The 16,340-nt window shown below is 42.9% G+C and overlaps 1 protein-coding gene across 7 annotated transcripts in view; it reads left to right on the top strand.

Moving 5' to 3' along the window:
* The window catches only part of DGCR2 (DiGeorge syndrome critical region gene 2), a 100,620-nt gene that overhangs the window by 31,759 nt on the left and 52,521 nt on the right, over nucleotides 1-16,340 (top strand). For 4 of the 7 annotated variants that reach the window (XM_040465075.1, XM_040465074.1, XM_040465077.1 and 1 more), the window contains exon 2: nucleotides 4,273-4,395. The exons of the other annotated variants lie outside the window; for them this stretch is intronic. In XM_040465075.1, coding sequence (XP_040321009.1) covers nucleotides 4,273-4,395 — 123 coding nt within the window. The remainder of the gene's footprint in view (nucleotides 1-4,272; nucleotides 4,396-16,340) is intronic. 7 annotated transcript variants of the gene reach the window in all.

Here is a 16,340-nt window from a genome sequence, read left to right as displayed (position 1 = left end):
TTTTTTTTTTTTTTTTTTTCCTTCCCCTCCTCCATGGGTTTCTGTCAAGTTTCTCAGGATCCACATAAGAGTGAAACCATATGGTATCTGTCTTTCTCTGTATGGCTTATTTCATTTAGCATCACACTCTCCAGTTCCATCCACGTTGCCACAAAGGGCCATATTTTGTTCTTTCTCATTGCCCTGTAGTACTCCATTGTGTATATAAACCACAATTTCTTTATCCATTCATCAGTTGATGGACATTTAGGCTCTTTCCATAATTTGGCTATTGTTGAGAGTGCTGCTATGAACATTGGGGTACAAGTGCCCCTATGCATCAGTACTCCTGTGTCCCTTGGATAAATTCCTAGCAGTGCTATTGCTGGGTCATAGGGTAGGTCTATTTTTAATTTTCTGAGGAACCTCCACACTGCTTTCCAGAGTGGCTGCACCAATTTGCATTCCCACCAACAGTGCAAGAGGGTTCTTGTTTCACCACATCCTCGCCAGCATCTATAGTCTCCTGATTTGTTCATTTTGGCCACTCTGACTGGCTTGAGGTGATATCTGAGTGTGGTTTTGATTTGTATTTCCCTGATAAGGAGCGATGTTGAGCATCTTTTCATGTGCCTGTTGGCCATCCGGATGTCTCCTTTAGAGAAGTGTCTATTCATGTTTTCTGCCCTTTTCTTCACTGGGTTATTTGTTTTTCGGGCGTGGAGTTTGGTGAGCTCTTCATAGATTTTGGATACTAGCCCTTTGTCCAATATGTCATTTGCAAATATTTTTTTCCCATTCCGTTGGTTGCCTTTTCGTTTTGTTGGTTGTTTCCTTTGCTGTGCAGAAGCTTTTTATCTTCATAAGGTCCCAGTAGTACATTTTTGCTTTTAATTTCCTTGCCTTTGGGGATGTGTCAAGTAAGAAATTGCTACGGCTGAGGTCAGAGAGGTCTTTTCCTGCTTTCTCCTCTAGGGTTTGGATGGTTTCCTGTCTCACATTCAGGTCCTTTATCCATTTTGAGTTTATTTTTGTGAATGGTGTGAGAAAGTGGTCTAGTTTCAATCTTCTGCATGTTGCTGTCCAGTTCTCCCAGCACCATTTGTTAAAGAGACTGTCTTTTTTCCATTGGATGTTCTTTCCTGCTTTGTCAAAGATTAGTTGGCCATACGTTTGTGGGTCTAGTTCTGGAGTCTCTGTTCTATTCCATTGGTCTATGTGTCTGTTTTTGTGCCATCCCCCCTGTGTTTTAATTTAGAGTTTTTATTGTTGTCTTCAAGTCACTCATCTTTTCCTCTGTAAAACTGAATCTGTTCATGCTAGGCCTTGTAGTTTGCATCTCTAGGCAGTGGGTTTGATTCTTTCTTAAAATCTTCCATATATACTTAACGTGTTTGATTTTTCCTCTAGCTTCTTGAGCACTTGTAACTCGGTTTTAACTTTAATGTCCTTGTGTACCCTATCATTTGTACCATTTCTGAGTCAGTTTGATTGAATTCTTTAAATTTTGGTCATAATTTTCTGTTTCTTTGTATGTCTGGTAATTTTTTTATTGAATGCCAGACTTTGTGAATCTTGCCTTTTTTGGTTGTTGCCTATTTTTGCATTCCTATAAATATTCTTGAGCTTTGTTCTAGGATGTTACTTGGAAACAACTTGATCCTTTCAGCTCTTGCTTTGAATCATTGTTAGGCTGCGTTTAGTCTGGAGTTAATTTTTCTCCACTAACGAGACAGGACTCATGTGAGTAAATTTACTTAATGCCCTACAGGTTATGAGCTTTTCCACTCTGGCTCCTGAGAATGTATATACCATTTGTGGTCCTGCTGAACTGCAATTGTTGTTTCCCTGTTATCCTATAGGGTAGTTTTCTCTCCAGCCTGGGGTAGTTTCTTCACACCACACACTGATCAAGTACTCTGCTTCATTTCCCGAGGGATTCCTCTCTGGATCTCTGGAGTTTAAAAAAAAAAAAAAATTTAATGTTTATTTATTTTTGAGAGAGAGAGAGAGAGAGACAGATCGTGAGCAGGGGAGAGGCAGAGAGAGATGGAGACACACAATCTGAAGCAGGCTCCGGGGTCTGAGCTGTCAGCACAGAGCTGGATGTGGGGCTCGAACTCACGAGTTGTGAGATCATGGTCAGATGCTTAACCAACTGAGGCACCTAGGTGCCCCTGGATCTTTGCAGTCTTAACATCTGTGCATCTCTCCCCAGGACTTTTTGGAGCTGTTCTATGATTGCTTTTCCCAATTTTTAGCTGCATCCACTCACCTCCAAGAGTCTTCTGCACCCGCCCCCCACCCCCTCAACCCCCCTCCCCCAACCTGCCCTGGAGTCCCTCTTCCTGCTTTATAGCCTGGAAATGTTCTTGAGGCAGTAAGGCTCACCTCATATGTTTCCTAACTCAGGGACATTATCCTTTGTTGTTTGATGTCAATGTCTGGAATACTGGTGTTTTCTTTTATGTTATCCTTTTTCTCCCCCTGGTTGTTTCAAGTGAATAGTTAACTATGCCTATAACTCCATCTTGGCTGAAAGCCTTTACAAAATATATACCATTGTGACTATTTTGTCAGTGTTATATATATATAACAAAGGTTTTCCTTATGGTTAGACGGACTGATCTATCACCAGTGTGTAGTGGCAGGCAGAGAGGAATGAACACTGGATTCCCAGTTCCTTGCCTTGGCCCTTGTTCCATCCCCACCTCAGAGTGGAAGACTCTCAGATGTATGCCTGACCCTGGTGGGGATGTGGGTTGTCCCTCTTTGCAGAGCACTGAAGAGGCTCTCCTGAACATACAGACACTGAGGCACACGATGCCCAACGTGGCTGTCTAGGGTTGGTGGTGAGGGGAGGGGTCAGGCCTAGCTTCCACGCCATACCTGATTTGCTAGGTTTGTCTTCCTTGGTTAATTAGAGTGATGATTGCCTCTTGTTGCTTAGGCCAGTGGTGGGACAGGACTCAGGGATGGGAATAGTTCCTTTTCCTTCCTGGATTTCAATGGAATGATTCCAGGACAAGGAAGACCCCAGAGGGAGCAGATAGAGCTGTGTATTTTCATTCGTAAGTGAGCTTTGTTTGTTTCTTCTTCTGTGTCATCGGGTTGGTGTGCAAGACCTCATCCCTCACACCTCATGCTTTTCTTTGGTTCTAGCTTTTTCCATATAGCAGCTGTTACCTCATTTCACAAGTCTGGTTTGAAGGACCAAAGAGTAAATATTTTTGTCTTTGCAGGTCATTTAGTCTCTGTTAGTCATTAGTCACAACTCTGCTGTTGTAGCTCAAAAGCAGCCACAGACCATAGGTATTTGTGGCTGTGTTACAATAAAACTTTATTTAAAAACCAAGTGGAAAGAGCAGGAGTTGGCCTGTGAGTTGTAGTTTGCCGACCCTGCCTCAGTTCAAGCTTTTACTTTGCTGAAATATTTAATATTTTTGTGTGGTACCTCTATTATAATTGTTTCCAGAAATCACTGCCAGTTCTACCTTGCTTAAAACACAGATATCATCATGTTACTTAACTGACTAAATTACCTCTGGCTGTCTACAACATTCTCAGTAAGGGTCAGAGTCTCCACAGTCTGACCTCTTTTATATTTCTGGTCGTTTGTCAGCTCACGACCAGAAATATAAGTCTATTTGGCATATTTTCCTGCCTTGTGATAGTTCCATAAGCCTTAACTTTTTTCTGGAATGTTCTTTTCCTGCATTAGATGTGTCTACTGGAATGTTCTTTTCCTACATCAGGTATGTCTACTGAAACTGTCAACCTGCCTTGGGAACCCTGTTTACATCCACCTTCTTTAAGAAGGATTCCAGAGCCTGTCAGGTGCAGGCAGTTTCTCCTTCCTTCATGCTGTTTGAGCACTCCTGTGGTGCTCCCTACTGATTTGGCCTTTGTCAGAAACCTGTGTGTGTGTGTCTCATCCCTGTTGACCCAGAATTCCTCAGGAGGTGAGAGGTGTGCCCTCTTGGGACCTCTGTAGTCTAGTGCAGAGCCTGACTTGGAGCAGAAGTGTCAAGTGTGTATTTGAGGTGGTGCATAAAGATCGATGTCTTGGGGGTGCATTGCTCTGGGGACTTGTGTCACGGGCACAGCTCTTGGCTCCTCCTTGGGGCACGCGTGCAGGCCCCTGAGGAGGTGGGCTGTGGGCAGGCTGACTGTGTAGGGCCCACACTCATGGGTCTGAGCGGCAGCAGGACCCAGTGGTGGCAGGCTTGGCTGTCACAGGTCTCCACTGCTGCTGCGGCTTCCTCAATGGCCTCTTGCCCTTTGGTTCCACAGAACTGCGGTGCAACCCAGGGCAGTTTGCCTGTCGCAGTGGTGCCATCCAGTGCATCCCCCTCCCCTGGCAGTGTGACGGCTGGGTAACTTGTGAGGATGAGAGCGACGAAGCCGACTGTCCAGGTGAGTGTGTCGGGCAGGTGGACACCAGTGGCCCTGCCTCTCCATGACAGCTTTGTGATGGGGGGGGGGGGGGGGAGAGGATGACGTCTGCTGCAGCCAGTTCTGTATCCACTCATTGGAAGGTTATGTTGAGCTAACCCTCTCCCCTCTCTCTTTCTCGCTTAAAAAAAAATTTTTTTTTTAATGTATATTTTTGAGAGAGAGAGACAGAGCATGAGCAGGGGCAGACAGAGGGAGACACAGAATCCAAAGCAGGCTCCAAGCTCTGAGCTGTCAACACAGCTCTTTGTCAGAGAGCTCTGAGCTGTCAACACAGAACCTGATTCAGGGCTCAAACCCACGAACCACAAGATCACGACCTGAACCAAAGTTGGACGCTTAACTGACTGAGCCACTCAGGCACCCCTCTTTCTCTGCTTTTTAAAAATAGATGCCCAACATGGGCAGATCCCAGAACTTGCAAGATGGCAGGGTTGGGGCTGGGATGAGGCAAGAGGGGTGCCAAGGACGTCACATTTCAGAAGGCACTGCTGGCCCTGAGAGCAGTGCCCCTGAAGTGTGGTGCCCTCTTGCCTCCCCCCATGCCTGGCTCTAGAGATAGGTGCCGTTTGAGACTTCGCTAGAATCCTGCGGGTCATTTGGACTGCCTTGGCTCGGCCAGCCCATCCTGCTCACTCAGTCCCTAGTAATCTTTCACTTGGGGGTTTTCTCCTGACAGTGCATGGGCTCCTAAAGATCTATGCAGATGCCACAGAAAGTCTAAATTGTTGGTTCTCCATTTGGTTTCTGTCCCAGCACCTTCAGGGAGTCTGACATACCCATGAGTAACAGTGTTTGCTACATCTCTGGTTCTCTTGGGGGTGGGAGGTGGTAGTGTCTTCCCTGTGCTCATGCGTGTGTGGAAAACACATGCTTCATTCATGCCTTTCTCTTTTCCTGGGATTCTCTTGTTCTATTTTCATGTGGGCAGATCCTACCTGTCCTTCAGGGCTTGGCTCAGATGATACCACAGCAAGCAGGCATCTCTGAGCCTTCTGCCTGGAGGTTTGCTTCTGCCAGCACCTGCTCCTTCCCTGTGACAGCATCTAGAACCCCACTGGTAATTCCTTTTTAAGTGTTTATTTATTTATTTTGAGAGAGAGAGAGAGAGAAAGAGTGCATGCACTTGCCCATGCGAAAACAGAGGAGGGGCAAAGAGAGCAGGAGAGTGAGAATCCCAAGCAGGCTCCATGCTCAGCACGGAGCCCGATGCGGGGCTTGATCTCACAACTGCGAGATTGTGACCTGAGCCAAAATCAAAGAGCCAGACGCTTAACCGACTGAGCCACCCAAGAGCCCCAAACCATGGGTAAATCTCACCATTACCTGTACCCATGCTTGATCTTTCCTTCTAGACCTCCCTGAGAACAGGAGACCTGTCCTCCTTCTAAGTGTGACCTGGCCTAGAGCAGAGGTCCTTTTTAACATTCAGTAAATAGAAGGAGTGTTATAATTCCTGTAAGTCAGGTACTGAAGGAAAACCAGTTAACTCCAACCAGGGAGATCCAGTAGGGTATCAAATAGGTGACACTTGAGCTGGGGACAGTTCTTTGAAGGGGCTTCCAAATAAGAAACAGAAGTGGTCTGGTCAGACTGAATTTGCCTGAAAATATGGCCGTTTAGAGGGCATTCCTACCCACCCCCCGTCATCCCTTGAGCCTGTTCGTTGGATTGTAAATGTCTGTGGTCAGGTACTTGCCTTTCCAGATGAATTTGAATGGTGGCAGCTGGGGCAGAAGCTTCTGGGACAGCCCTGTGTCTGGGAGCCCACCTTCCTTTGGTACCAGCCCGGAGAGCATGAAATACTCAGTGCTTGGGGTGCTGATATTCCATGTTCGGTCATCTGTTGAGGACCAGTGGTTGTGACTGAGAGCTTCCCCAGGTCTGACTTACAGGGTGAGACTTCATATCCAGCCTCCTAGAGAATACCGTGAGCAAAGAACCGAATGATTCTTCGTTTGCTTTAAAGTAGAACACAACTTATTTGCTGAGGCACAGTAACTGCCCTGTTGTATAGAACCTGAGAACGGTAGTAGGCACTCTAGTTCATCTTGTTCATCTCTCCGTCTGCTGTGGATTTGGTAAAGGGCAGGGACTAGATTTGATTTCTGGGTCACATGGTCTGGCACAGAGGGTCACAAGTCTGCTCAGCACAATGTTGATTTGAGGTTACATAGGTTGCCATATTTTCTCCCCAGAAAAGAGAAATAAAGTCTATCCAACGGGAGCCCAGATTTCTGAGTGGATGGATAATGTGCTCTAGGCCCCAACCACCGAGGGCCTGATGAGCATGGCAGTGCGTGAAAACTCAGGGAGGCCTGACAGGGCCGAGGAGTATTCCAAGAAAGGTAGAAGGGCTGAGGCACTGTCCGCCTCCAGGCTCACTCCTGGCCTCCTCTTGGGTCTGGTACTGTGTCTGTTCCATGGGATAGTGGCATGCCATGGTCCAGGTAGGGGATAAGCTTTGATTTCTATTTGTTTTTAAAGTTGGAATTCTGAGAAATGGAAGTTATCAAAATATACAAAGAATAATATAATGCTTGTTTCTCATGCTTGTTTCTCACTTCTGTAAATCAATAATTGCTGAAATTGTGTCCAATTTTTCCTAGTTTATTTTTTAAAAATTAATTTTTTAAAAACATCACAAGTATGTGAAATCCTCGTTAACATGTCCCCCTACCGAAACAAAAAAAAAAAGAAGAAAAATCTTTGTGTGTGGGGAGAGGAGTGTGGACAGGGGGTTAGCTGATAACCACTTTTGCTGTGGCCTTCCTTTATCTGGGGAGAGTTTAAGTAAACCTGTGCAAAGCCTTAGCCACACTTGGTCAGGTTTTTGAACATGGACTTCAGGACTTCTGGAGAGACCACACAAGATTATTTCATCATCCTGCTGAAAGCCTGCTAAAATTTTAGTGAAAGAGTATAAAAACATAAAACCACAGGGACAAAGAAAATGGGAAAAGATGTAACAGTAGACCAGTAATTTCAGCATGTTTGGGGAAGATGGGAAACGGGGGCGTGCTGGATATAGTCTGGCCTGCAAGGCTGGGGCTATCACATTCAGACCCCACTGCCAGCAGGCTTTGGATGTCAATTGGCCCATGAGATCCTGCCCATGAAGTTTGCAAGGTAGAAGGGAGGTGGGCTCCTTCTTCCTCTGGCAGTGGTGTGAGTGCATGGGCTTAGCCCCAGGTGAGGAAGTGCAGGGTTTCCACATCTTCCTCTGGCTGGCTGCCGCTGGGCTGCAGAGCAGCTGTGAAACTGGCAGAGGTTTTCTGTCATTTCCTGTCCTGTGGGCAGCTTCCTGACTCTGGACTACAACTGCAGAGGTAAAAGGGAAGGTTCAGGTGGTTCACTTTTATGCACACTCTGGCCTTTTCGATTGTTCTGAAAGGACCTGTTCCCTCTATTAAACTCCTCTCTTTTTGAAATACCTAGCATGATTTCTGTTCTTCTGACTGAACTATATTTGATGTAAATGGGAACTAACATAAGATGCATATAATTTTTAAATGGAGAAAAGTGTACAACTTTATTAGACATTAAAGAAGATTTGAATAAATAGAAACAGGGTTTTCTTGGCTAGAAAGACTCGATATGGTTAAGTCACCTGTTCTTACATTGATCTGTGGATTCAGCGCATCTCCACAGGGGTTTTTGGGAAATGTGACAAGTCAGTTTTAAAACGTTTGGAAGAATGAAGTCCTAATATTGTAGGACACTTTGAAGAAGAGTAAGGTGTGAACAGTTGCCTTATCAGTGTCGAGGCTGACTTGACTGTTGGTTCAGGGAAGCACAGATTGGCCCATGCAGCAGAAGAGCTGCCAGAAACAGGCCCGAGAAACAGTACCTGGCAAAAGTAGAATTACGTATCTCTGGGGCAGAGGATAGATTCCTCAGTTGATAGTGTGTGACACTTGGGAAAGAATGTATACACAATGTACAGAAAAACCAGTTTCAGGTTAATTGAAGAACAGCTTCTAGAACACAGTCTAGGAAAATACTTTTTTATGACCTAGGTAGGAAAGGTTTTTTGGTTTTGTTTTTAAATTTTTTTTTTTTTTTTACATTTATTCATCTCTGAGAGACAGAGAGAGACAGAGCATGAGCAGGGGAGGGGCAGAGAGAGAGGGAGAAACAGAATCTGAAGCAGGCTCCAAGCTGTCAGCACAGAGCCCAATGCAGGGCTCGAACTCACAACCCGGGAGTTCATGACCTGAGCTGAAGTCCAACGTTCAACCGACTGAGCCACCCAGGCGCCCCATGTTTTTGTTTTTAAGTCATAAAAAATGTCAACTCTAAAGTAAAAATGACCAGTTTTCTAGATTAAAATTAAGATCTTCCCTTTATCAAAAGGTACCCATAAAGAATGTGAACAGATAAGCCATAGTGGGAGTATATTTGCAACATGTATAGCCCATAAAGGATTATAGTCCAGCACATTTAAGGAACTCCTACCCACGGACACAAGACGCACAGGCATGTCAAAGAAAAAGTAACAAGAACAGTGGTTAAACATATAAAAAGATACTCAGCCTCATTAGTATTCCAAGGCTACAGTGAGATTCCACTTTACAGTTACTTAGATTGGCAAAAATTAAGCTGTCTGTTGGCAAAAAATTAAGACATCTGACAAAACTGAGTGTTGGAGAGGGTGTGAGTGGGTTGGAAATCTTAATCTGCTGCTGTTGAGGAAGGTAAATTGATGGACCGGCATTAACTTGCAAAGCTGAACATTCTTGTATTCTGTGATCCATGATTTCCATTTGGTGGAACTCTAGAGAAATTCTGTAGCACTCTTCATACTAATAAACATCTTGGAAACAACCAAATGTCTTTGTTTACACGATGGCATATTATGGACCAACGACAGTGAGTGAATGGTAGGTTCTTGCAGCAACATCAGTGGGTCTTCAAGACAGCCTGTAGGTTACGAAGGCAAGTTGCCAAAAAGTATGTACAGTACAATAAAGACAAGCAAAGTGACCATTGTCTTATGTATAGCTACACACATGTGTGGTAAACCAAAAGAAAACAGGCAAAATGTTGATACACAAAATTCAGGCTCCTGATTCTTCCCCAGTGGGGAGACAGAGGAATAAAACTGGGAGAAACAACCCTACAGCTGATGTTTGAGTTCTTAAGTAGGGTGGGGGTTGAGATGGGGGGCTCACAACTGTATTTTTAGGCTTTATTTCTTAAATATGTGTTATATATATGTTCTTTGGAATATGTTAGATATCATATAAGCTTCCCGCCCCCCCCCCCCCCAAGAAAAGCCAATAGGAAGAGAGTGAAAACTGACTTAACATGGCAGAGAAACTGTAACCATGAGACTGCTTGAGAGAGAGAGAGACCATTAGGAAATGGGCCAGTTTGATGAGCAGCACCCCTGAAAGGCTTGGAGGCGTGAGATACTGAGGCTGGTGGGCACGTGGCATGGGAACGGATTGGAGTTGGTGGGATTCTCCTTCACCACCTGTCTCCCTTCTCACCCTGCATAACTAGAGGATTCTTTCTCCTAGTGGCAGATACGAGGTTTATTTTCTATACCATCACTGCCCTGTAGAGTAGCCAGGAGGCACGTGTGGCTATTGAGCACTGTGACCATTTTGAAAAAGGATGGACTTGAAGTGTAAAGTACATGCCGAATATCAGACTCAGTACAATAAAAGAGTGAAACACCTCAATGATACTTTTTTATATTGGTTATGTGCTGAAATGATAGTATTTTGAATATATTGGGTTAAATTATTAAAATTAATTTCCTCTCTTGTTGAAATGTGGCTTGCATTATATGTCTGATGGACAACACTTGGACTTAAAGTCAGAAAAATAGGAGACACCAGGCCCAGCAGAGGGAAGCCGTGGAGGTTGAAGACAGAGGAATTCATTGAGGAGGGCACCTGTTGGGATGAACACTGGGTGTTGTATGGAAACCAATTTGACAATAAATTTCATATTAATAAAATAAATAAAACATGGAATGAATAAATCATGGGTATAAAAGGCACAACATAAAGAATATAGTAAATGATACTGTAACAGCATTATATGGTGACAGATGGTAGCTACACTTGTGGTGAACATAGCGTAACATACGGAGAAATCGAATCACTGTGTTGTACCTGAAACTAATATAACATTGTGTGTCAATTCCACTGAAATATTTTTTTGAGAGTTAATTTAAATAAATATTAAGAGACAAAAAGAGGAATTAAGATAAATTCTCTATGGGGACAGGTGAGACCCTCAGCCATATTTTCTGCCCTGCTGTTCCAGTGCCAGCAGCCAGGGCTGTTTCCCTAGGCAAAGGATTTGAGGAGTCTTTCCTAGAGAAACTGGCACTTCATGGAAGGGGTAGAAGAGGCATGAACATAATAGAGGATTCCCAACTAAAAAGCTGACTCTCCTACTCTGCTCCCCACCTTGAGGCTCACTTGAACCCCACTAGTGTTTATAGAGCCTCTGATAAGCCGGGCCACCTTCTTTTTTTTAAATGTTTACTTATTTTGAGAGAGAGAGATCAAGATTGAAATCGAGCAGGGGAGAGCAGAGAGAGAGGGAAAGAGAATGTCAGGCGGGCTCTGCACTGTCAGCACAGAGCCCAGTGTGGGGCTTGATCTCACAAACCATGAGATCATGACCTGATCTGAAATCAAGAATCGGATGGTTAGCCAACTGAGCCACCCAGGTGCCCCTGGACCACCTTCCTCTTAGACCTGAAAGACAGCCAGTGCTTTCTCGACTCTAGAAGAAAACATCTACTGGATGCTCACTGGACTCTAAATAAAAAGCATCCTGGACCAAAAGGGTCAGCACAGAGTGACCTGAGGTGGCTAACTCTGCTGTGTGAAAAATGGTGGTGGCTTTAGAACCAAGCTGCTAGGGCTGGAACCCTGCTCCCATCGCTTACTGGCTATGGTTCTGTGGACAAGATGGGTTTTGAACTTCATTGTCCTCTAGTATAAGATGGGAAAAATAATAGTACCTGCCTCTTAGGGTTGTGGTGAGGCTTACATAACATGATACCTATAAAGTGCTTAGAGCAAAATGTGGCACATGATAACCTCTGATATATATGAGAAAGACTTAGAATTTAGGGAGAAAAAGCAAACTTTGAAAATATATCTGACATCTTGCAAAACAGCAGTCTAGGAAACTTCAAACCCTCATCCCCCACCCCACCCCCCCCACGCACACATGAAGCAAGAAACTAGAGAATAGCTAAAATAATTTTATAGAAGCTCTGGAAAACAGGTCTACAGGAACACCTAGTCAAGAAAAAGCCACATTGAAATGGTACGAAGTTTGGTGGCATTTTTACGCACCTTTGCACCACCCACTCCCCTCCCCCTCTCTTCCCGCCCCCAGCACAGGAGATCTGAGGGGAGCAACAGCCCAGTTGCGAATTCCCTGCCTCTACCAGGAGGGAGCAGGGCAGACTTTACCTGCAACATTTGAGCTTGTCGGGGGGGGCTGTTTGGGGAACTGATACCTGTTTTCTCTGAGGTGGGGCCGGGGGGGGGGGGATGCTCATATCTCAAGCTGTGAAAATAGTGTTTGTGAAAGCTGCAAGGGGGCTCCAGAGCTGCAGATGCCTGGGGCAAGGTACTAGGGGTGAGGGATACAATCGAATATTTAAGACCCTGAGGAGTTGGGTGACACTCTGTGAAATTAAGACCTTTGTTTGGTTTTTTTTAATGTTTATTTTTTAGAGAGAGTCAGAGCATGAGCGAGGGAGGGGCAGAGAGACAGACAGAATCCAAAGTGGGCTCCAGGCTCTGAGCTGTCAGCACAGAGCCCGATGCGGGACTCAGACCCATGAGCCTTGAGATCATGACCAGAGCTGAAGTCAGGTGCTTAACTGATGGAGCCACCCAGGCGCCCCAAAATTAAGACCTTTAAGAGCAGCTGTGTATACTTAAGAATCAGAAAAGTTCACACACAGGCTCAGGCAAGATGCATGTGTGGAAAAGACTTGAGGAGACCTTAAGCCTTCACTCCAGGCTGGTGTCAAGGCTCAGAACAAACCCTGCTAATTAGCAAAGGTCTTCTTCAAAGACAAAGCCAGTCTGCAAAGACTGGGAAAGGTGGCTGTTTATTCAGATGCCCAATTTTCAACAATAAAATCACAAGGCAATCAAAGGAACAGGAAAACATGGCCCATTTAAAGGAATACAATTAAGTGGTAGAAACTATCCTTGAAGAAACCTAGGCATTGGACATACTAGACAAATGTTTTAAAACTATCTTAAATATACTCAAAAAGCTAAAGGAAACCACAGAAAACTAAACAATATGAGAACACCAACAAAGAGTAAGATATTAAAAAGAAGACCAAACAAATACTGTAACTGAATTGAAAAGCCCACTAGAGGGACAGTATGCTCCACTGGTCGGAAGAAAGACTAAGTGGATTTACAGGACATTTGAAATTGAGTCTCTGGAACAAGACGGACAAAGAAAGGTAAGCAGAGCCTTGAGGACTTAAGAGAGCACTCAACAACAGCAGTATACACATTTTTTCCCCCTCAAGTGCGCAGGTAACATTCTCCAGGATAGACCATATGTTAGGCTACAAAACTAGTCAATAAGGTTAGAAGATTGAAATTATACAAAGTATATTTTCTAATCACAATGGAATGAAACTAGAACAGTAAGAGGAAAATGGGAAAATTCACAAATAATGGAAATTCAGTACGCTTAGCATCAAGAAGAAATCACAAAGGACACTAGAAAATATCTTGAGACAAATGAAAATGAAAACACTGCATATGAAAAACCAATGAGATATAATGAAAACAGTGCTAAAAGGCTGTAAATGTTACATTAAAAAAAGAGAGACTCCTGGGTGGCTCACGTGGTTGAGCGTTCAACTCTTGATTTCGGCTCAGTTCATGATCCCAGGGTCATGGAATGAGCCCCATGTTGGGCTCCATGCTGAACGTGGAGCCTGTTTAAGATTCTCTCTCTCCCGCCCCCCCCCCCCCCCCGCTCACAAGTGCTATCTCTCTCTCTAAAGTAAATAAAGATAAAAAGAGATCTCAAATCAGAAACCTAACTCTACACCTTAAGGAACTACAAAAAGAAGAATGAACTAAATCCAAAGCCAGGAGAAAGAAGAAAATAAAGATTAGAACAGAGATAAATTAGAGAAAACAGAAAAATCAATGAACCCAAAGATCAACAAAATTGGCAGACCTTTAGCAAGAATGACTAAAAAGAGAACACCCAAATAACTAAAAGAAGAAATGAAAGTTGGGACACTATTACCAAATAAAAAGAATTATGTAAGAGAGCATTCTGAAGAATTATATGCCAACAAATTGGTTGACCTAGATGAAATGGAAAATTCCTGGAAACAAGCTTCCGGAACAAAATTACAGACTGATATTCCATGAACAGTGATGCAGAAATTCTGAACAAAGTACTGGCAAACAAAATCTAATGGCACATTAAAAGAATTATATACTATGACCAAATGGATTTACTCTTGGAATGCAAGGATGGTTCAACAAATTAAAGTCAATCAATGTAATATAGTGCTACACTAACAGAGTGTGGGGGAAATAACTACATGTTCATCCCAGCTCAGAAAAAAATACTTGGCAAAATTAACCATTAACCATTCTTTTATGGTAACAAACACTCAACAAGCTAGGAATAGAAAGAAACTACCTAAAAATAATAAGACCATAGATGACACATCCACAGCTAACATCATACTCAGTAGTAAAGACTGAAAGCTTTTCCTCAGGAAGAGGACAAGGATTTCATCACTTCAACATGGTAATGGGAATTAATTCTAGCCAGAGCATTTAGACAAGAAAATAAAAGCATCAATTGAGAAGGAAGAAGTAAAATTATCCCTGATCACAGATGACATGATTTTACTCACTCACTCGCTCACTCACACACACTGTTGGAACTAATAAAAGAATTCAGTAAAGTTTAAGGACACAAAATACACAGAAATCAGCTGTGCTTCTATACACTAACAATGAACAAAAAGGAATAAGGAAATGGTTCCATTTACAATAGCTTCAAAAAGAATAAAACACTTAGGAATAAATTTAACCAAGGAGGTGAAAGATTAGTACACTGAAGTCTATAAAACATTGCTCAAAGAAGTTAAAGAAGATACTAATAAATGGAAGGACATCCCATGTTTGCAGACTGGAAGAATTAAGAAGCTGTCAATGCTATCCAAGCAATCTACAGATTTAGTACAATCCCTCTCAAAATGCCAACAACCTTTTTTGCCAAAATAGGAAATTCCATCCTAAAATTCGTATAAAACCTGAAAGGACCCCAAATAGACAAAACATTCTTGGAAAAGAACAAAGTTATAAATCTCATACTTCTGATTTTAAAACTTGCTACAAAGCTACAGTAGTCAAGACAGTGTGGTACTGGCATAATGACAGATATATAGGCCAATGGAATAGAATAGAGAGCCCAGAAATGGTGAAATTACTTTCCACAAGGGCATTGTTCAGTGGATGAGGGGAAGATTATTTTCAATAAATGGTGCTGGGAAAACCTGACAACCACATGCAAAAGAACCTTCACTTAACACCATATAAAAATTAATCCAGCATGGGACAAAGACATAAGTATAAGAGCTGAAACTATAAAACTAATAGAAGAAAACAGGAGAAAAGCTTCATGACATTGGATTTGGCAATGACCTCTTACATGTAGCATCTAAAACATGGGCAGCAAAGGAAAAATAGAGATAAGTTAGGCTACATCAAAATTTAAAACTGCATTAAAGGAAACATTCAACAGAGTGAAAAGGCAGCCTATGGGTTAGGAGAAAATATTTGCAACTCCTATCTGATGAAGGGCTATTATTCAGAATATATATATAAAAAAAAAATCTCCAACTCAGCAATAAAATATCTGGTTTAAAAATGGGCACAGGGCCTTGGTATTTCTCCAGAGAAGACATACAAATAGCCAAAGAGTGTGTGAAAACATGTTGAACATCATTAATCATTAGGAAAGTGCAAATCAAAACCACAGTGAGACACCACCTCACACCCATCGGGATAGCTGCTCTCAAAACAAGTGCTGGTGAGGATGTGGTGGGGATGAGGTGGGGATGTGGAGATGGTGGTGGGTACATGGAGAAATTGGAACACTTGTATACAATTGGTGGGAATGTAAATGGTAAAGTCCCTGTGGAAAACAGTATTGTAGTTCCTCAAAAAATTACAAATAGAACTACCACAGGATCCAGTAACTCCTCTTCTGCATATATACCCAATTGAAAGCAGGGTCTATGACCTGTGTCCTTAAAAATGGTTAAAAATTTAAAAAAAATTAAGTTTAATTATTTTAAAGGTTTATTTATTTTTGAGAGAGAGACAGAGTGAGCGGGAGAGGGGCAGAGAGAGAATGTCAAGCCGGCTCCGCGCTGTCAGCACAGAGCTCAAACTCATAAACCATGAGATGATGACCTGAGCTGAAACCAGGAGTCAGGTGCTTAACTGACTGAGCCACCCAGGTGCCCATATTTTATTTATTTTGAGAAACAGCATGAGTGGGTTAGGGGAGAGAGAATTCCAAGCAAGCTCTGCATTGTCAGTGCAGAGCCTGACATGGGGCTTAGAAACCATGAGATCATGACCTGAGCTAAAATCAAGAGACGGATGCTTAACTTGACTAAGCCACCCTGGCACCCCCCCCCATAGTTAAAATTTTATATGTGTTTTGACACAATGAAAAATATGTATGTATATACACATACACAGATGATCTATTTTCTAAACATGAACAGAATGCTGTGAAAAGGAACAATTGAGCAAGAATGAGCTCTTACCTATTAAAAAATGAGTCCAGAAAATCTGATTAGTAAGAGTACTTTTATTTTTTTTATTTAAAAAATTAATTTTTTT

Source organism: Herpailurus yagouaroundi, unplaced genomic scaffold, assembly GCF_014898765.1.
Source record: "Herpailurus yagouaroundi ecotype Mexico unplaced genomic scaffold, PumYag 545, whole genome shotgun sequence".
Taxonomy (NCBI): domain Eukaryota; kingdom Metazoa; phylum Chordata; class Mammalia; order Carnivora; family Felidae; genus Herpailurus; species Herpailurus yagouaroundi.
Note: the sequence above shows the minus strand (reverse complement) of the source record. Positions and strands in the feature narration are given on the sequence as shown.